Genomic DNA, 26,205 nt, shown 5'->3' on the forward strand with positions numbered 1-26,205 from the left:
ATTAAACTTTCATGATTCAGATAGAGCATAGTTTTAAGAGACTTTCCAATTTACTTCTATTATAAAATTTTCCACATTCCTTTTATATACACACACACACTTTGAGACACCAGCTCCTACTGAGCATGTGCAAAAGTTCCCAGGGTATACTTATACTAGTCTGTGATTGGCTAATGGCTGTCACATGATACAGGGGACAGGCAAATGGGGAAAAATACATTTGTCAAAAAACAAACAAAAAACTACTGCTTATTTGAAATTCCTAGTAAGTGCTATTGCATAGTCTTTATTTTGCACTTTTTAAATGTATTAATAGTTCCCTTAACTCACTAAATGCAGTGGCTACACTCAGAATTTCTAAATGCTCATTTCATTTTAACTAAAGGAGCACCATTTCATATTGCTTTAAAACAAAGTTGCAAACAAGCGGGAATGACTAAAGAAATTATAAAAATACACCAAATTCAGCAGATATGGAGTACCAGCATTTATTTGTTTAAACATCAGCTTTAGAAAATCAACTGAGAAAATACATCCTGCACATAGTGAGAGGGGTCAAGGAAATGAGAAGAGGTAACAAAGGTCATCATGCTAGCGGAAAGCGTGGTAGCTGGTTACCAAGTATAACCTGCCTTTCTACACCATCTTCTGTGATTGCTGCTAGACGGATAACTCCACCACTGGAACCATCTCGCTCCATAGCGAGGGCAAGAGCTGCAGAGACAAAATTAGCCTTAATCCAATGAAATAATATGGTATCTTTGTAAAAGAACATTGTTTTTGCCTTGAGGCACTGTATAAGAAGTGATAATTAAAACAGTAGAGGAAAAATACACACACACACACACACATTTTCATTGATCAGATTCTATGTTGGTGGGAGGATCTTAATTTTAGAATATCCTATTTTAACATTGATATAAAAAAACCTGGCATTAACAGATTTTTCCTTTAACCGTATAGAATTTGTAATATATATATATATATATATATATATATATATATATATATATATATATATATATATATATATATATATATATATATATATATATATAGTCTGTGAGAAGCGAAAAGACGATCAAGTTGCCGCTGTGCAAATCTGTTCAACAGAAGCATCATTCTTGAATGCCCATGAGGAAGCCACAGCACTAGTGGAATGAGACACAATTCGCTCAGGAGGCTGCTGTCCAGCAGTCTCATATGCAAAACGGATGATAACTCTTCAGCCAAAATGAGAGAGAGGTAGCCGTAGTCTTCTGACCCCTACGCTTCCCAGAAAAAACACAACAAACAGGGAAGACGATTGACGAAAGTCCTTAGTCGCCTGAAAGTAAAACTTCAAGGCACGGACCACGTCCAAAATATGTAACAGCTGCTCCTCCTTAGAAGGATTAGGACACAAGGAAGGAACAACAATTTCCTGATTAATATTTTTATCTAAAACAACCTTAGGAAGAAACCCAGGTTTGGTACGTAACACCACCTTATCCGAATGAAAAGTAAGATAAGGAGAATCACATTGTAATGCCGAAAGCTCAGATACTCTGCGAGCAGAAGAAATAGCAACCAAAAATAAAACTTTCCAAGATAATAACTTAAAGTGAATGTAAATTTTGATGCTAAAGTGCCCGGTTTTTCAAACTTCGATTAAAAACAGGGGCACTTTAATTAATCAAAATTTACATTTCACTCCTGTTGTGAAAAAAACTTACCTTTTAAAACTTCACAGCAGCTCCAGCTTCCTCAACCCGTTTCAAAGCCTCTTCCTGGATCTAAAATGAGGCATCCGGCTTCCTCCAATCACAGCGAGGAATTAAAGTGCCCCTGTTTTTAATCAAAGTTTTTAAAACCGGGCACTTAAAGGAACAGTCTACACCAGAATTTTTATTGTTTTAAAAGATAGATAATCCCTTTATTACCCATTCCCCAGTTTTGCATAACCAACACAGTTATAATAATATACTTTTAACCTCTGATCATCTTGTATCTAAGCCTCTGCAAACTGCCCCTTTATTTCAGTTCTTTTGACAGTCTAGCCAATCAGTGCCTCCTCCCAGATAACTTCACGTGCACGAGCACAATGTTATCTATATGAAATACGTGAACTAACACCCTCTAGTGGTGAAAAACTGTTAAAATGCATTCTGAAAAGAGGTGGCCTTCAAGGTCTAAGAAATTAGCATATGAACCTCCTAGGTTAAGCTTTCAACTAAGAATACCAAGAGAAGAAAGCAAAATTGGTGATAAAAGTAAATTGGAAAATTCCCAGGATGAAAAGTCTGTCTGCTCAGAAAGTCCTCTGCCAAGTATTCCACACCTGGGATGTGGATCGCCTACAGATAACAAGAGTGAGATTCTGCCCACTGAATCATCTTGGCTACTCCTGTCATCTCCAAGGAACTCCTTGTTCCTCCCTTATGATTGATGTAAGCTACAGTCGTAATGTTGTCCGACTGGAATCTGAGGAATTTGTCCGAAGTCAACTGAGGCCAAGCCTGAAGCGCATTGAATATTGCTCTCAACTGTAGGATATTGATGGGAAGGAGAGACTCCGTTCGAGTACATACACCCTGGGTCCTCAGGGAGTTTGTCTTCTGATCTAGATATATTTGAAGAGACAAATTTGTACAATCTCCATTCCACTGTCTGAGCATGCTCAGTTGCAGAGGCCTGAGATGAAACCGAGTGAACGGAATGAGGTCCTCTGAAGGCTCGGCATGTGTTCAGAATCTTTAATTTTCTGACCTCCATCAAAAAGACTTATGGATAGAGAGTCAATTAGAGTTCCCAAGAAAGGAACCCTTGTCTGTGGAACTAGCGAACTCTTTTCCAGATTTACCGTCCACCCATGAGTCCTCAGGAAGGATAGAACAATGTCGGTATGAGACTTTGCCAGCTGATAAGACGTCTGGATTAGAATGTCATCCAGATAAGGCGCCACTGTAATGCCCTGCAGTCTTAGAACCGCCAGCAGAGACCCCAGAACCTTTGTGAAAATTCAGGGTGCCGTGGCCAGACCGAAAGGCAGAGCCGCAACCTGAAAATTTTTGCCCAGAAAGGCAAACCTCAGGAACTTGTGATGATCTCTGTGGATAAGGACATGAAGATATGCATCCTTTAAATCCACTGTATTCATAAATTGACCCTCCTGGATCAATGGAAAAATGCTACGAATAGTTTCCATCTTGAAAGATGGAACTCTGAGAAACTTGTTTAGACTCTTGAGATATAAGATAGGTCTGAAAGTTCCCTCTTTTTTGGGAACCACGAACAGATTCAAATAAACCCCCTGTCCCTGAAACGGAACGGGACAAATTACTCCCATGGAGAAGATGTCTCTTACACAGCGTAAGAACGCCTCTTCCTGTATCTGGTCTACAGACAATCGAGAAAGAAGAAACCTTCCTCTGAGGGAAGAATTTCTGAATTCCATCTTGTATCCCTGAGACACTATATCTAATGCCCAGGGATCCTGAACATCTCTTCTCCAAGCCTGAATGAGGAAAGACAGTCTGCCCTCCATTAGATCCGATCCCGGATCGGGGGCCAACCCTTTATGCTGACTCAGGAGCAGCAGCAGGATACTTGGAATGTTTACCCTTGTCCCAAAACTGGTTTGGTCTCCAGGTAGATTGGCTTTCGAATAGATACCTTCCTGTTTTAGAAGAAGGGGGGGGTTCCCTTAAGTTTCGAAAGGCACGAAAATTACTCTTTCGCCCCCTCTGCCTGGATTTCTTATCCTGAGGGAGGGAATGACCCTTACCTCCCGTGATGTCAGAATTAATCTCCTTCAAGACAGGTCCGAACAGGGTCCTCTCCTTGAAAGGAATAGCCAAAAGCTTAGATGTAGATGACACATCCACAGACCAAGATTTCAACCATAAGGCTCTGCGTGCTAAGACGGAAAATCCCAAACTCTTAGCAGCCAATTTGGTAATCTGCAAGAAATTCTATAACTGAACTAGCTAAGTGAAGAACTATAATTCCTTTTATATCTTAAAGGAAACTCTATAGTTGTGTGCTTCTGTTCCATCCTAAGTCACAAAGGATGAATGCACACCAAGAAACAGCAGTAATGTCCTAATAAAAATGACCCTTACTGTCACTTTAACTGTTAAAACTGAGACTATTTACTTTATTGTACAAAAGCAAAATGATATGCGCGTGCAATATTGCATAACGTAGTCACCCTTTACATGTAAATTTGGGCGCCTGCAAGGCGTCAGTAAAAGGGCAACTATCGTGGGACACTTGACTAAAAAGGGTTACTGACTCTTTAATCTTAAAACAGTAACTAGATATTTCACCGAGCAGAAAAAAAACAAAAAAACTTAGGTTTATTTCAAGAACAGCTATTAGAGTGTACAGAGACCAAAAGTCCCCCTTTTGTGTCATGTCTTATTTTAAATAAACTTGTCTAATTTATCTGCCCCCTTTTGAAAAGGTACTAGAGGCAAGCATGGCATTAAATATTTGCAAGTGTTAGGAATGCTGCTTAAAGCATCTAATTCTGAAAAGATTTCTCTTAAAACATTGGAAACAGAACAATCTGAGAATGTTCCATATTAGAATCAAGACATAACAGAAAAGTAACAAAATGTGTGGGACAGTTGCCAAAAACAAAATGTACTGATTTATGCAACTGATAATACAGAAAAAACAGCTAAACCTTTCACGGTTTCATTTAAATCCCAATTACATCACTCATGAAAAACCATTTGATTGTTTTCATTAAGAGTTCTGTCTATTGCTGAATTGGACACTGACAATAGGCACAAAAATGGAAAGTGTCAAATACCGCGTGCTTGCGACGCCTCTCTGCCTATTTTTCATGACAGAGAAAGCGTCCCATGCACACAAAGACTCCTCAATCAGCGCGAAAAACCTCTCAGCTGTATGCTTGTAAAACACAGCCGAGGAGGCATCCGGCGATCCGTTTGAAAAATTAGCCAAACAGCACGCACACAATGGCGCGTAACGAAGCTCTGCCCCTTCCTTGGGCGTCTCTCTGCAAAGACAAAATGGAGCCACCGCCGGGAGATCAAATATTTAGCCGAATGGCGCGCACACAATGGCGCGTAACGAAGCTCTGCCCATCATGGGCGTATGGAGCTCAATCTCCTGTGCGGACAAACATGGTGAAGCCAAAATGGAGCCGCCGGGAGAACAAAATTAAAAACAAACCCGTATTCAGCTCTCAAACTGATAGGTACAAATCTCTCTGCTGGCTGCCCTCTCAAAAGTGCCCCCAACATGTTAAATACATTATGAATGGTACTAACAAAGTCAACAAACATCTCCCTGTTGGCTGATAATTTTTTTAAACATAAGCCATAGTGATAAGGGGTACCGGTAGGAAAAAGGAACATGTAACAATCCTGTATATCTTACTAAAACAGGATAACTCATTCTGTCAGTTCCGAAACCTATTTTGTGTCTAAATAGGACCACCCTGCCTGTCGGCTTCCAATTTTCAATAGAAAGTGAAAGTAACAGGGATTATCGTGTATAAAACTGTAATTATAAGAATCCTATACACTATTTAGGTGTTATATAGGATAACCCTCCCTGTCAGCTGTTAAACTAGAGATAAGCCGCTGGGAGTCATACAGAGACATGTCGCTTTTGATCCAGAACTGCCTTTGAAAGACTCATCCCCATTCCCGGTATATATCAATATATAGAGCGTCAGTCCCTGGTACACATTAGGTAATGACCTGTAGGGAGCCCTTACAGAAACTGTTCATTTCCCCAGACATGTGAAAGGAATAAACAATAGTGCCTGATGACATGACAACCCCACACTATGTAAAATAGGAAAGCCCTTCCAGACAGCCTCTGATTTCCAACAACTGAAAGTACAGCCATTTCTGAGGTAGCATGGCCCAGAAAAATAAAGACTGCACTTACCTCTATGCTGAGCGACAGCATGAAACGTCTCACAGGATCAAGAGGTCTTCTCGCTCCTGCAGTTCTGTGGACACATAAAGGGCCTTAGCTACCATTTGCTAAGACCATCAAACCAGAAGGGCAACAATAGTATGGGAGGCGCAGTGAGGGTAAAACCCCACCAGTTCCCATTGCTTTAAAGCCACCTGTAGCTCTACTCTAGAGGCTGACAAGGAATACAGCTACACCCTATGTAAAATAGCACACTTTGGTACCATTTTAAAAATAATAAACTCTTGATTGAAGAATCTAAACTAACACCTCACTTTGCCTCTTCCTATCACTAACACAGGCAAAGAGAATGACTGGAGTGGGAGGGAAGGGAGGAGCTATATATACACAGCTCTGCTGTGGTGCTCTTTGCCTCCTCCTGCTGACCAGGAGGCAATATCCCACAAGGATGAAATCCGTGGACTCATCGTATCTTGTAAAAGAAATTCAAATTACAGTCAATTCTTCAGTTATGTGAAGTTAAAGGGACATGAAACCCACATTTTTCTTTCATGATTCAGATAGAAAATACAATTTTAACCAACTTTCCAATTTACTTCTATTATCTATTTGGCTTAATTCTCTTGATATCCTTTGTTGAGAGCATATCGAAATAGGCTCAGTAGCTGCTGATTGATGGCTGCATATAGATGCCTCATGCGATTGGCTCACCAGTATGAAAGGCTATTTCGTCAACAAATGATATCTGAAAAATGCAGCAAATTAAATAATAGAAGTAAATTGGAATGTTTAAAATTGTATTCTCTATCTGAATCATGAAATAAATATTTGGGGTTTCATGTCCCTTTAATGTCACGTGAATAGATATCTAGCAAGGTGCAGAGAATCCTAAAAGGGACGTTGTACGGAAAAATGTATTTCCCCAATGACTTGATATACCAGCTGAAGTGAGTACACCACCCTCTGCAATATAATTTAAATGCCAAATAATTCAAAAAAATTGTATCATCTTACAGTAATTGCATTAAAGGGACAGTCAACACCAGAATTGTTGTTGTTTAAAAAGATAGATAATCCCTTTATTACCCAGTTTTGCATAACTTACACTGTTATATTAATATACTTTTTAATTCTGCGACTAACTGGTATCTAAGCATCTTCTGACCGCCCCTAATCACGACTTTTAGTTATTATCTATTGACTTGCATTTTAGCCAATTAGTGCAGTGTCTGCCACTAGCGTGATTACAATGTTATCTATATGGCCTACATGAGCTAGCTCTCCCCTGCTGTAAAAATTCAATTTAAAAAAAAAAAGGAGGCAGCCTTCAAGGGCTTAAAAAAAAAAATATGAGCCTTCCTAGGTTTGCTTTTAACCAGAATACCAAGAGAACAAAGCAAGATTGTTGATAAAAGTAAATTGGAAAGTTGTTTAAAATGACATGCCCTATTTGAAAAATTAAAGTTTTTTTTTTTGGACTTGACTGTCCCTTTAAGTTTTACAGTAGGGCATTTGCTGTTAAGTAAAATTAAAAACTAAAAGTTTAGATTTACTATGTTAAAAATACAGGACTCAATCCTTCTTGGCATGGAGGATACCACACATTTTCAGTTTTTTTAAGCTGCTCTTTGATGGAGAGGTTGTGCTCATCTACCTTAATCTTTAATATACCCCAAAAGTATTCTATTGGATTCAAGTCAGGCGACATATTTGGCCAGGTCATAGTTTCATTTTTTTCTTCTTTGGATCATGCTGAAATATTCCTCTTCTGGAGACTGGGAGTCAGTCATCTTGTCGGCCAGTATATTGGTATATCCACAAGCATTCATGGTGCCATCTATAAAAGTAATCTCCTAAAACTTCATCACACTCCCACCTCTGTGCTTCACTGTAATAATCCTGACCAGGCTCACGCCTAACATGCTGGACCCCATCTCAGCTAAACAAATTTAACTTGGTCTCATCTGACCAAAGAATGTGATCCCAATATTCATCAGGCTTCTTTTCATGATGCTTAGCAATGTTTAGTTGTGCAGTTTTGTTCCAAAGAGCAAGGGATTTTTTTTTTTTTTTTATAGAGGTTGACATTATGCAATGTCCTCACTCCCTTGCCTGTCCCGGGATAGACATCCTGATTTGCTGCTTAAAGTCCTTTATAATGGGGTGTAAATACATTTTGAGGTAAAATATATTTTTTACATAGAGATGTTCAGGTGATATTTTCTAGTCAGCCTTTTACAGCTATGCTGCATCACTTTCAAGTGTTTCAACATTTGGGTATCATGGCCCTTTAAGTGACAATGCACTGGGGTATACTTCTGTTTTATACTGTATGTTTATTATCTGCTGACAGTAAAAAATAAAATTGAGAATCTTTTAACACAATGACAGTGACAAACCCTATCATCTCCATAGTCAAGTCTAGATTGGCTCCTCCAAATAAGTGGTGGTGGAGTTTGACCATGAAAAACTGTTGCAGCAAACAAGGTGTTGATGTTTTCTAATAACACTCAGGCTCTATTGATATGTTAATCCAGGGATTGTCACCTTCCTGACAATATCAATATTCAATAAATGTAGAAGCCTTAAAGGGAGAGTGAACACCTTGTAATTACAATGCATTTATGTTATTTTGCTATAGAATAACATATCAGCCAAGTCTTAATGTTTTTTAATCAAATTAATATCCTTTTACGGCAATTAACATTATTCAATAGCCAAACTCCACCCACCATTTGCCCTATTTGGAGGAGTCAATCTGCGCTACAGCTTGCCACTGCTGTAAAGTTAATATAAATTGAATTAGTTTGCAGTTGTTATCAATTAAAGCCAATTAGGGACCAATATGTAGCTGGATTATAGCCTTGAGAATTAAACAAGATGCATTTCAAGGTCTGAGAATTAGAAATTGCTCTGTTTTTTTGAGTCATATTACTGTAAGTAGGGTTGCACCGATACCATTTTTTTATGACTGAGTACAAGTACCGATACTTGTTTTCAAATACTCGCCGATACCAATTACCGATACTTTTTTTTTTATGTCATGTGACAGTTTACCAAGCACAATACAGACTAATTATTTAAGATTCCTTCTTTATAATTATAAAGGACTGTAATTCAAAAGACATTATAAAATAATAAAAAAGTTCACTGAACATGTTTATAAATAAAAAATATTACAATAAAATATTAAATTTAAAGGGGTGATACAATTGGGTTGTAGGGCTGTTATATAAAATCAATCTGACATTTGTATGGAGGTTTGACTCTAAGTTGAACTGTCTTTCACTTTCCACACTACTGCATGGGGCAGAAAGATATTTTTGGGCCATTTTAGCCAGAGCTGGAAATCTGTTTATTAACTGCCCAGTACTTCAGGGGTTTGTCTGAACGATTTGCACGAGTACAAGTACTCATGCAAATACTTGGTATCGGTGCATCCCTAACTGTAAGGAGGGCAAAATAATGAAAATATATTGCAATGCTATTTCATTATGCATAAACAAACATTTTATATAAAAATCTCAAGGCATTTACTGTCCATTTAAGGGCCGCATTAAAAAAATAAAATAAAATATATATAATATATATTTATTTAAGCGAGGTTGCAGGGTACCCTCTGTCTTCTGTTATCCCCTCCAGAGTGTTTTTTTGAGTTGTGACCACCCAAAAGCATACTTTTATTTACCCTTATTCATGAGGCCACAAAACTATAGTTCTGCATAATTTGAGGGGAGGGGGAATTGGTGCAGAGGGCCGCATATGGTCCTCTGGCTGTCAGTTGGCCTGTGTTAATCTATTGGAAAACTGCAGAAGAATAGTGTTTATTTTTGTTATTTTATATAATGAAAATGTACTGAAAAAAATACACATTTAGTATTACCTACTTAGTGTGTTTCACCGTTTTAATGAAAACAAAATGGTAGAAAATGATAACGTTCTACCAGATCTACCTGCTACACTTGATATTCAGTTTTGTGACTACCTTGCTAGAACTCCCGATTTTAAAAAATCTATAACCAACTATAATCTGCCACCATATCAAATAGTCTTACCATTGGCTGTGAATTTTAAACACTCATCCTTTGTCATTCCGGACTTGTAGGTGGAATCAACAAAACCATATATGTAGGAACTACCAGATCCTCCAATAGAAAAAGGCTGATGAACCATCATTCCTCCCATAGGCACCGTGTATACCTGCATGAACAGACAAGATAAATACTCACTGACAACCAAATGCAAGGAAAGATATTTATCAAACAATAGACTAAGACACTCAGAGCAGAGATAGTGAATTCTCACCTGCCCTCCTTTTCTTTTGTCCCATCCTGCCACAATAATTCCAGCTGTTAAATCCTCTCTGTAGCGGTAACACATTTCCTTGAAGAGACTGGCTGCAGTGTGTACAAGAGGAGGCCCATCCAATTCAATGCTGAAAAAAAAAAAAAAATGTATTTTACACACACAAAAAAAAAAAAAAAATTGTCTAATTTAAGGGCAGCCCTCAAAATGTATTAAATCTGCAGCAGGAATCTTATATTTCTGACATATCTAGTTCAGCATTCTTCCTACATAAATCCTGTTTCAGGGTAATAAGAGTTACATAATAGTTTTAAAGGGGGTTCTTTCCAAGATAAGGGGGTGAATCTATTTTTTTCTTTTTACTTGAAGATATATATATATATATATTTATATTAATATTAATTAAGGAAAATACATCCTACATCTGTGTGTTTAATTAATCATCCTGGAAAACACAAACAACCAAAGGTAGCGACTGTGTATTATACAGTATTCAGAAATAAACTTAATATTAGAACATCATATTTTGTGTACTATGTACTTAAATATAATTTAGACTTAAGAAACAAAACAATTATACATTAGTAGAGAGTTGCATACAACCTTGAGAGAACAGAACAATATTGAAACTTACTCTGTGTATCCTATCAGGAGCTGTACCTTATACATAAATGAATAGAAATGTGCATAAGTGAAACAGGAAAACACTAATCTCTTGCATGCAGCTCGCTAAAAGCAAGACAGCATAATATTTTACCAAAATGTATGAATACACTTGTGTAAAATACCTATATTTCTCATATTAAAAATAGTGTCTCATTTCATCTGATCTTTAAACATTCCTGGTTAAATTAACCTTATATATATTGAATAAAAAATCTATTAATTAGAATATACCTAAAAAATAAATCCTAACAGTACATGTATATCCCAATAGATCAAAACATTATTCTTTTACCCATTAAGGACATGCTAATCATACTGTTCTCAGCTCTCCTGCTCAAACAAAGAGGTCTAAGTCCCTTCTCAAATTAATCCCATATGGGTGACTGGTTTCTAGAGTGAACATCCAGTAGATCTCTCTTTTACTAAGAGTCATCTCCCTGTTACCTCCTCTTCTCCATATTGGTACAAAATCTATACCCTGTATAGTTAATGCTGTTGTATCTGAATTATGTAGATTTCTGAAGTGTCTAGCTACAGGGGTGTCTGATTCTATATCCTCTATTGAGCGGAGATGCTCTAAGAACCTGTCCTTCAGTGGTCTTTTAGTCTTACCTGTGTATTGCATAAAGCAAATTTTACAGGTAAGAAGATAGACCATTAATGAAGGAATTAATTGTATGTTCTTTTTGAGTTACAGTCGACTTAAACCTATCCCCCTCAGTCACAAAGCCACAAGTCTTACATATTGGCCTCCTACATTTATAGAATCCATTCTTTTTTTGTAGCCAACACTTGTTTATTTTAGGCTTCAGATCTGAGAGGGGACAGGTAATTATCTAATGTTTTCCCTTTTTGGGGATAAAATCACACCCCTCCTGTATGATCTGCTTCAATATAGGGTCCGAGTATAGAATAGGTAATGATTCCTGCACTATATTATAAATTTGATTGAATTCTAAGCTATATGCAGTTATAAACTTAGGTTTACCTGTATTTGATTGACTACTGTTTTTACTCTTGTCTTTACCTTTGTACTTAAGTCCTTCCTATTCAGTTTATCAACTGTATATTTTGCTTTATCCAAAACCTCTTGTGTATATCCTCTATCTTTCAACCTGATCATGGTTTCCTGTGCTTGTCTTTGGTAGTCTTGTTTGCTAGTACAATTTCTTTTTATCCTAATTAACTCTCCTTTCGGTATTGCTCTCACTACATGTCTGGGATGGCATGAATTGTATTGTAAAATTGTATTTCCAGCCGTAGTCTTTCTATACATGACCGTGTTGACTTTCTGTTCTCTCTCATCAACTGATATAGTTAGATCTAAGAAATTCACACTCTTGTTACTCTGCTCACTAGTAAAACTTATTGCACGATTGTTCTGATTCAGATACTGACAAATATTGTCAGCATCCTCCTCACTCCCGTCAAACACAAAAAGCAGATCATCAATATAGCGATGAAAATGAATTACTTTATCTCTAAATGGATTTCTATCTCCATAGACGTTGGACAGCTCCCACCAACCCATAAACAGGTTGACGCATGAGGGGGCGAATTTAGCCCCCATTGCCGTCCCACGCCTCTGGAGAAAGAAATCATTTTCAAATTTAAAAAAAAGTTATGAGTTAACAAATATTCTATTGCCCTCATGAGAAAGGTTTTTGTGGCAGGTTCAAAATCAGATTGTACATCCAAAAAAATATTTAACTGCTGTCATAACTAATATATGTTGTATAGACGTGTATAGTGCCGAGACATCTACCACTATGAATCTATACGTAGATTTCCAGATGACCTGTTCTAATTTCTTTATTAAGTGTGTTGTATATTGTATATAGCTTGGTAAGTCTCTATATTTTGAAGAAAGGAATCCACTAATTTTGAAAGATTCATTGAGAGAGTCTATACCTGCCACTATCGGCCTGCCAGGGGGGCACGTAGGATTCTTGTGGATTTTGGGGAGGTAGTGAAAGATCGGGATGACCGGGAAGTTAGGAATTAATGCTTCTTGAACTGATTTACTTATAATATTGTTGTGTCTAGCATACAAAATCAAATTTGTTAATTCATTCTTAAATACCTTAGTAGGATCTTCCTTTAATTTGACATAAACTTCTTTATCCAACTGTCTTCTTGCTTCTTTCCTATAGTCTTCCCTATTTAATACTACCGTATTCCCCCCCTTATCCGACTGCCTAATCACAATATTATCGTCTTCATTAAAGGGGCAGTCTAGTCAAAAATAAACTTTGATGATTCAGATAGGGCATGTAATTTTAAACAACTTTCCAATTTACTTCTATTATCTAATTTGCTCAATTCTTTAGATATCCTTTGCTGAAGAAATAGCAATGCACATGTGTGAGCCAATCACACAAGGCCTCTATGTGCAGCAACCAATCAGCAGCTACTGAGCATATCTAGATATGCTTTTCAGCAAGTGATATCAAGAGAATGAAGCAAATGAGATAATAGAAGTAAATTAGAAAGTTGTTTAAAATTGCATGCTCTTTCTAAATCACAAAAGAAAAAAATTGGGTTTCATGTCCCTTTAAGATTTTTTAAAGCCAATCTTTCCTGTTCTGTGAGGTTGTTATGGTACCAATTCTTTTTTTCTTTTTCAAAAGCCTTAGTTTTTTCCTCTATGGTCTTTAGAAAAACATCCAAAGTTTTGTGTCTTGTGTGCACAGGGTAAAAATTTGATTTTTTTTCTTTAAGTGTTTCAGACATATTTCTTTCTCATTAAGTAAACCTGTGTTATTCTGTTCTCCCTCTTGATCAAGTTCCTGTAAGTCAATAACACTACACCAGTCAGAGAATGTTAATTCATTCATGAACATTTCATTTGAATCCTCTTTATGAGTCAATTCACTTTCTTGTTCCTGTCCATCACCTGAACCAAAAAAATGTTTGCGCAGTGTTATCTTGCGCACACACTTATTCGTATCTATAATTGTTTCAAAAAGGTTAAAATGATCTGCAGGAACAAAGTTTAGACCTTCTGATTTTCATTGTCATTCAAACTTCTTGTAGACAAATTAATTACATCTGTGTTTATGCATATTTTTTCTGCATTTTCTGATATCTTGTAACGTATGTTTTTAAGTCTAAATTATATTTAAGTACATAGAACACAAAATATGATGTTCTAATATTAAGTTTATTTCTGAATACTGTTTTCCATGTTAATTATTAAACACACAGATGTAGGATGTATTTTCCTTAATTAACTTTCGGTCTTCTTTAAATAGATGAGATGCAGGTACACAGGTGAGCAGTGACCAAGCGCGCAAGCGCACGAAACACGTATGCTACGCTGAGTACCTGCATATCATCCTGGAAATTTTTATGGAAAGGTTTATGACCCATGGTTTTACCAATAAAAGATGAACTTTTTACTCTGGGCTCTCAAGTGCGCTTTTTCCGTTCTCCTCTATATCTGTATTTGACATTTGCGTGCAGAGTTGTCACGCTGGATAAGAGCAGCCTTGACCTATGACCCAGCGTTTGGTAAAAAGGGAAGGTGTTCCCGCCCTCTCTCTATTGTGCTGTTTGCAGTACTGGAGGACGTACAAACCTAGAGCGCTCCGCTGAGCAGGCTTCTCTTCATATATATCCTAGATTAACCTATTAAAGGATTACTAACTTTTTTTTTTTGCTGTGCAAAACGGAACAAACATTTATCATTTCATATATCATACCAATAACATTTCCCATTTTATTTTCTCATAACGAAGCTCCCTTAAGCAATAAAATTATTTTTTCATTTTATCCCCATGACATCACGTCATCCAGCCCTCAAATGTGGGCCGTCTAAGGGCTAACAAACTCGGCAATCAGATGGCGAGAACTTGCATCTAATTAAAATACATTAGCAATACGATTTGCTTCCTCTCGAATGCGCATATTGCGGCACTGAAGCCGACATGAGAGGTAAAAGAATAAAAAATAAATTAAAAAAAAAAAAAAAAAAGGATGGTGACGTATACGATGACGTTGCGCTAACTCGCGCATGCGCATTGCCTCTAGGATTCGCCATCTTCCAACTGCAGTTGTCAGCCCGGATTGGAAATCAGTAACGGCAGACAACTCAGTGGGTTTGGAAAAATGTAATATTTACAAGATATATAATGTGAAAACGGTACAACATTATAAAATGCTTTATTTACATGTATACTCTTGTGATATAACGATTATATTTCTGACTACAGTGTCACTTTAACATCAGTAGTTTGTACCAAGGGGAGATAGATTATAAGCCACTCAAACTCAATAACTGATCTACCTTGTGCAATCCCCATTTTGTAACAACCTATTTCAGCAACTCATCACAACAATGTATAATTAGTAAAGAAATCTTGACTATCTTAAATTTACTGAATGATTTTACAGATTTATTTTTGTTGTGTCACATATAAACCATCTTTATTTCCTTGTCTCATAAACACCAGGGAATTCAAATTGTATATGCCAAGAGTGATTCAATACAATGCAGGTAAACCACAAGAATGCAGGTCTTTCAAATAAACAAAGATCATTGCATTGTGATGACCCTGCACAATATCACGCCTCTAGTTAACAATGTTGTGTTAGGGACAATCAAGGGGTTAAATAACTGTAGTGAGTGCAATTTAGCAACAATGTAACCCCTTTATTTCCCACAGTTTCTGTGGTAATCAAGGGGTTAGTTTCCCAAGTGCAAATTTTATGTAGCAGTGGCTCAACTTCTTAATTGACTAGTAATAGCTGGGACAATTAAAGGGAGAGTGGGAAAAAAAAAAAAAGTATTGTTTAACCCTTTGCTTGAGTGCTAAGCACTTTCATTGCGCGTGACGTCAACACGCAAAAACGTGAAGCCCCGGCGATGCCTGTCACTATACAGGCCCGATCGCCTGGGTAGGAGCGGGTGAGAGCCCCCAGATCTACCCTCAAGGTGGGAGTGCTAGCGACGGCTCTGAGCCGTCGTTAGCACCTGAGTGGGAAACTCTGCGATGGCTCAGTCGTCGTTAGCACTGAAAGGGTTAAAAAGATAGACAATCCCTTTATTACCCAATTTTGCACAGAAAACACTGATATATTGATACAAGGTAATCACAGATGTAAAAAGTGTATCTAAGCATCTTCTGACAGCCCCTGATCACATGACTTTATGATCTATTGACCTGCATTTAAGTCAATTAGTGTTGTGCACAACCCACAGGCATAAGCACAATGTCATCAATATGACCCACATGAACTAGCAGTCCCCTGTTGTGAAAAGCTAATAAAAAAGCAGGTGATTAAAAGCTGTCTTTAGTGGCTTAGAAACCGGCAGCCATTTAGAGGTTTAAAGGTTATAAAGTATATTAATATAACAATATTGGTTGGGCAAAGCTGGGGAATGGGTAGTAAAGATGTTATATATCTTTTTAAACAATAATTTGTGTGTTGACTGTCCTTTTAAAGTGTTAATTCAATACTGCGTGTGTGCGTTTCTGGCAAAGAAATGGGCTAATTACCATTGTTTATTATAGCAAAGATAAGACTTTGTGAACGTTCTGGAACACAGGGATGCTTATTAAAAAGAAAACAACACTTACCTATGGAACCCCAGCTGATAAGTGACAGCATCTGCAATGGCTTGAGTGTCAGCAGCAGAGCCAGAGCGACAGCAAAATATTCTGTCATGCACAGGAGTAAGTTTGTCTGTCACCCTGTTAGCAATATAGGCCCTGAAAAGAGACAGAGGTCACTGTTGTGCATCATCATTTTAGCACTTATTTAAAAGAGCGGCCAATTTCTCTGTGTACATTTAGCTAACAGTTATTCATATACCAAGCTTTTATAAACAAGCTCTTCTATTAGTTAATGCTCAGTTATTTCCTGCTATTACTCTTGTAATTCCCACAAATGACTGCCACTGAATACCACGAATCAAATTATATTTCAAGAGCAACATATAGCCTTAAAGGGACATAAAACCCATTTTTTCCTTCCATGATTTAGAAAGAACATGCAGTGAAGGTAAACTTTGGTGAATGAAACCCGTTTTTTTTTTTTTAAATACTATTAAAAACAGGGGCACTTTCATTCATCAAAGTTTACAAAGCAGCCGTTTTGATTAAAAACTTACCTTTTTTCTTTTCACAGCCAGAGCAGCTTCCCCCTCCTAGAAATCCTCTCTTCACATGTCAGCAATGACTAATCCGGCTTCTTCCAATCACAGCATGGGCTCAGGCAATGACCACCCTGGGGGGAAAGCCATGATTGGAGGAAGCCGGATTAGTCATTGCTGACGTGTGATGAGAGGATTTCCAGGAGGGGGGAAGCTGCTCTGGCTGTGCAAAGAAGAGAGTAAAGTTTTTAATCAAAACGGCTGCTTTCTAAACTTTGATGAATGAAAGTGCCCCTGTTTTTAATAGTATTTTTAAAAAAACGGGCTTTCATTCACCAAAGTTTACCTTCACTTTATTAAACAGCTTTCTACTTTACTTCTATTATCTAATTTTCTTCATTCTCTTGATATCCTTTGCTGAGAAGCATATCTAGATAGGCTCCAGAGCTGCTTATTGGTGGCTGCACATAGATGCCTCGTGTGATTGGCTCACCCATGTGCATTGCAATTTCTTAAACAAAGAATACTTAAAGTGAAGGTCAATTTTGATGAATTAGTGCCCGGTTTTTAATAATCCTATTAAAAACAAGGGCACTTTAATTCATCAAAATTGACATTTCACTGTTTTCTTCAAAACCTTATCTTTTAATCCTGGCAGCCACTCCAGCACTTCCTCCGCCCGTTGCAAGCCGTCTTCGCGGGTCCAAAATGACGAATCCGGCATCCTCCTATCACGGCGTTGCATCAGTCCAAGATTCCCCCGGGGGGGGGGGGGGGGGGGAGAGAGAGCCATGATTGGAGGAAGCCGGATTCTGCAGGGGTTTCCGACGGCCGTGGGAATCGCTGTAGTGGCTGCCAGGATTAAAAGGGTACGTTTTTGAAGAAAAGGAGTGAAATGTCAATTTTGATGAATTAAAGTGCCCTTATTTTTAATAGGATTATTAAAAAACGGGCACTAATTCATCAAAATTGACCTTCACTTTAAAGAATGAAGCCAATTAGATAATATAAGTAAATTATAATGTTGTTTATAATTGTATTCTCAACCTGAATAATAAATAAAAAAAAAATGGTTTAGTGTCCCTTTAACATCTGTACCCAGTCTTCTACATATGACTGCTCATTCCCTTTGCTGCTCATACCCTGTTGTGGTCCTAGAATCAGCACCAATAACCACTCCTCCGTCAAACTCCACTGCCATAATAGTGGTCTAAAAATAAAAAACAAATAAAAGAATCAGCTTTAGATTTGTCATATTTAATCCTGTTTTATCATGTTATTAATGCAAACAAGTCATTAAATGGCATGCATGTAATTTCACAACTAGCGACCCTGTGTTTAAAGCACGCAAAAGGGATAAACACATAGTTAAAGAACTGCTCTGGACTAGCAGTTCTCTGTGAACTTTAACAGTTGGCGACGCAATCAGCAGTAGTAGTCGCACAACCTAGCTGTGTGGTTGCTGCTGCTGCTGATTGGCTCATGAGCAGTTTCCACACAGAACAAGCAGTTCTCTGCATCTCCAGAGCATTATGTTAACTATGTGTTTAACCCAATTTGTGGGGTGCTCTAGATCAGGGGTGGCAAACCTTTTTGAGAGTGAATGCTCAAACTGATGGGTAAAAAAATAGCATTAAAAAAAAAAAAAAATTAAGAAAACAATGTATTAGAACCCAGAAAATTAAGAGCTAGATAGAGAATGTTAACCCTCTAAGGACCAGTTTGTCTCGTATGTTTAAGACCAAAGTTTTACTTTGACGTGCTGTTATTGCCTCCAATACTGGTTCAGACAGCTTTGGTGGCAGCAAATAAAAAGACAGGGGCTCTTATTAGCTCACTTAGCCTTTGTCCTGACGATGCGTGTGCGGTAAAGTGCGTAGCTCTTTAGATGTTTTAAGCATTTATACACAGCACAAAATAACTTAAGCACTACAACTGCAGTCATTTAGACTGTGTGACAGTGGCCCAGAGATGGAGTGCCAGCAAATGAGTGTCACCATACGTTTGCCACCCTACTGCAATATGTTCTCTGCTACACTTACACTACAACATTCTGCACAATAATAGTAACAAAACAATAAAACTGTAACTAAACAACACTGAAGATACATTTATGTATGTGCATCTTTTATAAGGCAGTTCTAGACTGCTGGTATATACTATCCATATAAAAAATTACATTAACAAACAATCCCAGCTGCTGTTAACCTACACAGACGTAAGAAATGACAGCCACTGTCAAAGGCTTATTGTAAAATAATATTACGTTTCTATCCACAGTGAGCCTTACCAAATTGTATGGATCAGAATATAAATAATAAAAAAATAACCAAGAATTATCATGTGCCAGTGAACTACTCCCATCGCTACGAATATGTTATCGGTGTAATGTACACAATTTGTTAAAGGTTTATCACATTGTGATAAGTATCGGTGTGTAAGCAAATAATGTAAAACACACGTGTAACAACTTACGATAGAATACACATTTAGTTATACTCTGCATAAACCTGGTACTGCCTTTATAATAATGTCTCTATTATAGCGTAAAGATCCCATCATGATGAATAAGAGCCTGTTTTGCTGTATCACGAACAGGCCTGTCACTGTTTCCAGTGCTGTCACATAACTTTATATCACGCACCGTACTGGGCTCCGTCTCTCCTTCGCTAACTCACCCCTGTGCTGACTTCACGGCTCATCCAGTCCATATCGGACGGATATCCACCGGTTCCTGGCCCAGCCAGGGACTTCATCATCTTCACAGCAGCCATGATTCTTAGCTTGCCGGGTAAGTGAGGTGGAGCCTGTATGGAGTGCAACGCGAGATTCAAGGAGTACCAAGATGGCGGCGAGAGACTTGAAGAAATTGAGAGCACAAATATGGCACTTTTTTATGCAGTCGTGTGCTGCTATTTGATGTATAATATTCACCTAGTGAGGCACTCTTGAAGACAGAGCGTGGTTTGTTAATAGGTCTATGGTTGCAAATGCACAAACTCGTATTACACATTTAGTACTGGTTTTTGCGTTGATTATAATACCTAAAAACTCAAATGGTCTAAAAAGCAAATTCCATTAACCCTTTAACTGCTGAGCCTTTTTCACCTCGTGCTGAGCTATTTTGCAGGGTTTTTTTTTAATTAAATTTGTAATGAACAAGGTTATAAAAAATAATTTGTGCCTTTCTTTACTCATACATAATAGTAAAAACAAGGGGTTAACCACATATAAATAAGGGGCTTTGTGTAGTTCTGTAACCATACCTCCCAACATTTAAAAAAAAAAAATTAAATGTGGTTTGCGGGGCTTAAAAAATCATAAGACCAAAGTAATGTAAATAAAATTCTAAATAAAGTAATATATTTTAATACACAGGCAGCAAATCAAACACACACTCAAACCAATGGTATGGCTATGTGAGCTATGTATTTAATAAGCCTTTGCAAAGACATTGCTAAATATTTTTATCTTAATTGGACATTTATTAATAAATTCTTTAAAACTGCTCTCTGTCTCTGCATTCCCCATTAATATTCTAGATTGTGGCCTTTAAAGTCAGCAAAAATGCACAGTAGCATACTACATAGCATACACTTACACATGCAGATACACACTAGGGTTGCCATCCGTCCCTTAAAATACAGAACACTTATAAGTTACACATGCTGCAGGGTGTGCAGGGAGGAATATGAATAGTGCTGTCCAGAAACACAATACATATTCCTCCCTGCACACCCTGCAGCATGTGTAACTCATAAGTGTCCAGGAAAACATGGCTGAGGTGGCAACCCTAATACACACACACTACATAGCATACACTTATACATGCAGATACACACACACACTACATAGCATACACTTACACATGCAGATACACACACACTACATAGTATACACTTATACATGCAGATACACACACACTACATAGCATACACATGCAAATACACACACTACATAGCATACACTTATACATGCAGATACACACACACTACATAGCATACACATGCAAATACACACACTACATAGCATACACTTATACATGCAGATACACACACACACTACATAGCATACACTTACACATGAAGATACACACACTACATAGCATACACTTACACACGAAGATACACACACACTACATGGCATACACTTATACAGGCAGCACACATATACATGCAGATACACAGACACTATATAGTATACACTTCTACATGCAGACACACACACTACATAGCATACACTTATACATGCAGATACACATACACACACTGCATAGCTTACATGTATACATGCAGATACACACACACTACATAGCATAAACTTATACATACAGATACACACACACAGAGTTATGGATACAGATAGACACACACACTACATCATATATGGGTATCTGTAATTCATTGTATGGGGTCCTGGGGTTGGCAAGCACATTAGCTGGCAGTCTGCTGCTGCCACTGTTCGTTACCCTGGTATTAGCACTGCTCATTGTATAAAACTGAAGGCATGTTAGTATTATCACCAGGAGTTAGACATCATCACTACCAGAGGTAGGTTAGAGAGGTCACCATTACCCGTGGTCAGAGTGTATACAGCCTTCTTTCTCATGCTTAACCCACACACCATTCCTTTTCCACAGGGAATCTAACAGGTATCTAACCCTGTCAGAGCAAAGTCAGCTGCTTCTGAGTATGGGCCCAACAGAATTAAAAATAAAAAAAAAAGATTTTTTTTTTTTTTTTAATGCCTGGGGCAAATCGGGACAGATGGTTAGCAACCCGGGACAGGGGGACAGACCCCTAAAATCGGGACAGTTGGGGGGTATGCTGTAACTGATCTGCAGACTGCACATAAGAGCTTTCCCGACTCTGTGCAAATGAATAAACATTTTTTCCATACCAGCTGATCACTATTACCACAGTGATCATCTGGGTATTAAAAATTTATATAAGAGCTTTATTTTTAAGAGGACGTATGGGCTTTAAAACAAGGGGTCTTTTTTAATGCCCTGTTAGAGGGGTAGTTATATGTTGTGATAATAGGCACATAAATAAGGATATTAAGTCCAAGGGTCTTTTGTTGTAATGTCTTTAAAAGGAAATAAATGTGCAATAGTGAAGTTCTGTGGGATTGATAAACAAGGGTATAATAAGAGCTGCTACCCTGCTTATTAATCCCATAGAAGTTCACTAATACACATTTCTTTATTTTTAAGGACAACAGAAGACCTTTGGACTTTATATTCTTATACAAGTGCTTATGATCACTATTTTTTGTTATTTTCACTCGTTCTTTTGGTGATTTGTTACAAGGTTTCACTTTATACAATGGGTATTGAAAAGAACCCCCTTGAAAATAATCACATTTTGTTGCTTTCCAGCCTGAAATAAAGACAGACACAGTTTTTGTTTATCCAGTTGTAATTACTCAGTGCAACTTATAACATCCAAGTGAAAGATATAACACCAACATGTCAGGCAAAAATAAAGACAATTCAAAAACAGAATCACTGAGTTGGAAAAAGGATCACCCACTCCTAAAATTACTTGTAAACTGAATCAGGTGTAGCTAATCACCTTCTCAACCAGGCCCAGCCTTCGGGCAATGTGAACGAGGCGGCCACCTAGGGCCCCGCGGTTATGGGGCCCCGCCGTGCTGTTTCAAACATTTTTTTTATAATGTTTTTTTTGTGCTCTATTTTTTTATATTTTTTTTGGCGCCATTTTAATTTAAATGTTTTGGCTGCAAGAAAGTTCAGGAGTGAGGAGCAACCGAGCGGAGGCACGGGAGGAGGAGTGACAGGCACTGGGCGGGCGAGTGTGGGACCAAGCAAGGCTGGCCTTAGAGGGTTTTTTTGTAATGGTGGTTTTGGCGGGGGTGCGGGCGCGCGCAGGAGTGGCTCAAAACTGCAGTGGTCCGTGGACTGTGGAAGGCTGAAGGTATGAGCGCTCTGTGGGTGCAAGGCTATGTGTAATTACTAGTTGTTATTCTCAGGCAGGGTTGTTCTCTCAGACATGGCCCCTGTGTTAGACTGCAGTCTGCAGGCATCATAGATGTAATATGAAGGCTAAACTGTGTAATATGAAGACTGCGGGGTAACGTGAAGACTTAGCAGTAATATGAAGGCTGAGGGGTAATATAAAGGTTAAGCAGTAATATGGATTCCGTATATGCAACATCCCATCTTCATCTGTTACAAGCAGCTGTGTTTGGAAAGTAACATTAATGTAACGACTGAAACTCACTTGGATACTCTGCACAGGATTGCAACTTTGTTTGGCGTACTTTACGCTTCTACTGGCTGTTGATTGGGACGCCTTGTTTTAAAGTAAAGTAACAAATGTGCTAACACGATGGTGAGATTCCTCTAATACCGGTTAATTGGATCAGAGAAAAGGTACCTTTGCAAGTGGTATTAAATAACTTAAGCACTACAACTGCAGTCATTTAGACTGTGTGACAGTGGCCCAGAGATGGAGTGCCAGCAAATGAGTGTCACCATACGTTTGCCACCCTACTGCAATATGTTCTCTGCTACACTTACACTACAACATTCTGCACAATAATAGTAACAAAACAATAAAACTGTAACTAAACAACACTGAAGATACATTTATGTATGTGCATCTTTTATAAGGCAGTTCTAGACTGCTGGTATATACTATCCATATAAAAAATTACATTAACAAACAATCCCAGCTGCTGTTAACCTACACAGACGTAAGAAATGACAGCCACTGTCAAAGGCTTATTGTAAAATAATATTACGTTTCTATCCACAGTGAGCCTTACCAAATTGTATGGATCAGAATATAAATAATAAAAAAATAACCAAGAATTATCATGTGCCAGTGAACTACTCCCATCGCTACGAATATGTTATCGGTGTAATGTACACAATTTGTTAAAGGTTTATCACATTGTGATAAGTATCGGTGTGTAAGCAAATAATGTAAAACACACGTGTAACAACTTACGATAGAATACACATTTAGTTATACTCTGCATAAACCTGGTACTGCCTTTATAATATTGTCTCTATTATAGCGTAAAGATCCCATCATGATGAATAAGAGCCTGTTTTGCTGTATCACGAACAGGCCTGTCACTGTTTCCAGTGCTGTCACATAACTTTATATCACGCACCGTACTGGGCTCCGTCTCTCCTTCGCTAACTCACCCCTGTGCTGACTTCACGGCTCATCCAGTCCATATCGGACGGATATCCACCGGTTCCTGGCCCAGCCAGGGACTTCATCATCTTCACAGCAGCCATGATTCTTAGCTTGCCGGGTAAGTGAGGTGGAGCCTGTATGGAGTGCAACGCGAGATTCAAGGAGTACCAAGATGGCGGCGAGAGACTTGAAGAAATTGAGAGCACAAATATGGCACTTTTTTATGCAGTCGTGTGCTGCTATTTGATGTATAATATTCACCTAGTGAGGCACTCTTGAAGACAGAGCGTGGTTTGTTAATAGGTCTATGGTTGCAAATGCACAAACTCGTATTACACATTTAGTACTGGTTTTTGCGTTGATTATAATACCTAAAAACTCAAATGGTCTAAAAAGCAAATTCCATTAACCCTTTAACTGCTGAGCCTTTTTCACCTCGTGCTGAGCTATTTTGCAGGGTTTTTTTTTAATTAAATTTGTAATGAACAAGGTTATAAAAAATAATTTGTGCCTTTCTTTACTCATACATAATAGTAAAAACAAGGGGTTAACCACATATAAATAAGGGGCTTTGTGTAGTTCTGTAACCATACCTCCCAACATTTAAAAAAAAAAAATTAAATGTGGTTTGCGGGGCTTAAAAAATCATAAGACCAAAGTAATGTAAATAAAATTCTAAATAAAGTAATATATTTTAATACACAGGCAGCAAATCAAACACACACTCAAACCAATGGTATGGCTATGTGAGCTATGTATTTAATAAGCCTTTGCAAAGACATTGCTAAATATTTTTATCTTAATTGGACATTTATTAATAAATTCTTTAAAACTGCTCTCTGTCTCTGCATTCCCCATTAATATTCTAGATTGTGGCCTTTAAAGTCAGCAAAAATGCACAGTAGCATACTACATAGCATACACTTACACATGCAGATACACACTAGGGTTGCCATCCGTCCCTTAAAATACAGAACACTTATAAGTTACACATGCTGCAGGGTGTGCAGGGAGGAATATGAATAGTGCTGTCCAGAAACACAATACATATTCCTCCCTGCACACCCTGCAGCATGTGTAACTCATAAGTGTCCAGGAAAACATGGCTGAGGTGGCAACCCTAATACACACACACTACATAGCATACACTTATACATGCAGATACACACACACACTACATAGCATACACTTACACATGCAGATACACACACACTACATAGTATACACTTATACATGCAGATACACACACACTACATAGCATACACATGCAAATACACACACTACATAGCATACACTTATACATGCAGATACACACACACTACATAGCATACACATGCAAATACACACACTACATAGCATACACTTATACATGCAGATACACACACACACTACATAGCATACACTTACACATGAAGATACACACACTACATAGCATACACTTACACACGAAGATACACACACACTACATGGCATACACTTATACAGGCAGCACACATATACATGCAGATACACAGACACTATATAGTATACACTTCTACATGCAGACACACACACTACATAGCATACACTTATACATGCAGATACACATACACACACTGCATAGCTTACATGTATACATGCAGATACACACACACTACATAGCATAAACTTATACATACAGATACACACACACAGAGTTATGGATACAGATAGACACACACACTACATCATATATGGGTATCTGTAATTCATTGTATGGGGTCCTGGGGTTGGCAAGCACATTAGCTGGCAGTCTGCTGCTGCCACTGTTCGTTACCCTGGTATTAGCACTGCTCATTGTATAAAACTGAAGGCATGTTAGTATTATCACCAGGAGTTAGACATCATCACTACCAGAGGTAGGTTAGAGAGGTCACCATTACCCGTGGTCAGAGTGTATACAGCCTTCTTTCTCATGCTTAACCCACACACCATTCCTTTTCCACAGGGAATCTAACAGGTATCTAACCCTGTCAGAGCAAAGTCAGCTGCTTCTGAGTATGGGCCCAACAGAATTAAAAATAAAAAAAAAAGATTTTT

The 26,205-nt window shown here is 38.0% G+C and overlaps 1 protein-coding gene across 1 annotated transcript; it reads right to left on the minus strand.

Moving 5' to 3' along the window:
* Positions 1 to 472: 472 nt before the first annotated feature.
* PSMB6 (proteasome 20S subunit beta 6) lies at positions 473 to 19,783 on the minus strand. Its single transcript, XM_053718330.1, has 6 exons — positions 19,651 to 19,783; positions 18,115 to 18,182; positions 16,458 to 16,589; positions 10,210 to 10,339; positions 9,960 to 10,104; positions 473 to 714 (listed from the first exon to the last, which is right to left on the minus strand). Exons 1-6 carry the CDS (start codon positions 19,744 to 19,746, stop codon positions 587 to 589), a joined length of 699 nt encoding a protein of 232 aa, XP_053574305.1. The 5' UTR covers positions 19,747 to 19,783; the 3' UTR covers positions 473 to 586.
* Positions 19,784 to 26,205: the final 6,422 nt, after the last annotated feature.

This window comes from Bombina bombina, chromosome 6, assembly GCF_027579735.1.
Source record: "Bombina bombina isolate aBomBom1 chromosome 6, aBomBom1.pri, whole genome shotgun sequence".
Taxonomy (NCBI): domain Eukaryota; kingdom Metazoa; phylum Chordata; class Amphibia; order Anura; family Bombinatoridae; genus Bombina; species Bombina bombina.

Coding starts and splice junctions, on each gene's coding strand:
- PSMB6 (XM_053718330.1), bottom strand. CDS start 19,746: ATGGCTGCTGTGAAGATGATGAAGTCCCTGGCTGGGCCAGGAACCGGT. Junction 10,340..16,457: donor TATCAGCTGGGGTTCCATAG/GTAAGTGTTGTT, acceptor TTTTTTTTTCAG/CATTGAATTGGATGGGCCTC. Junction 10,105..10,209: donor ACAAAAGAAAAGGAGGGCAG/GTGAGAATTCAC, acceptor CTGTTCATGCAG/GTATACACGGTGCCTATGGG.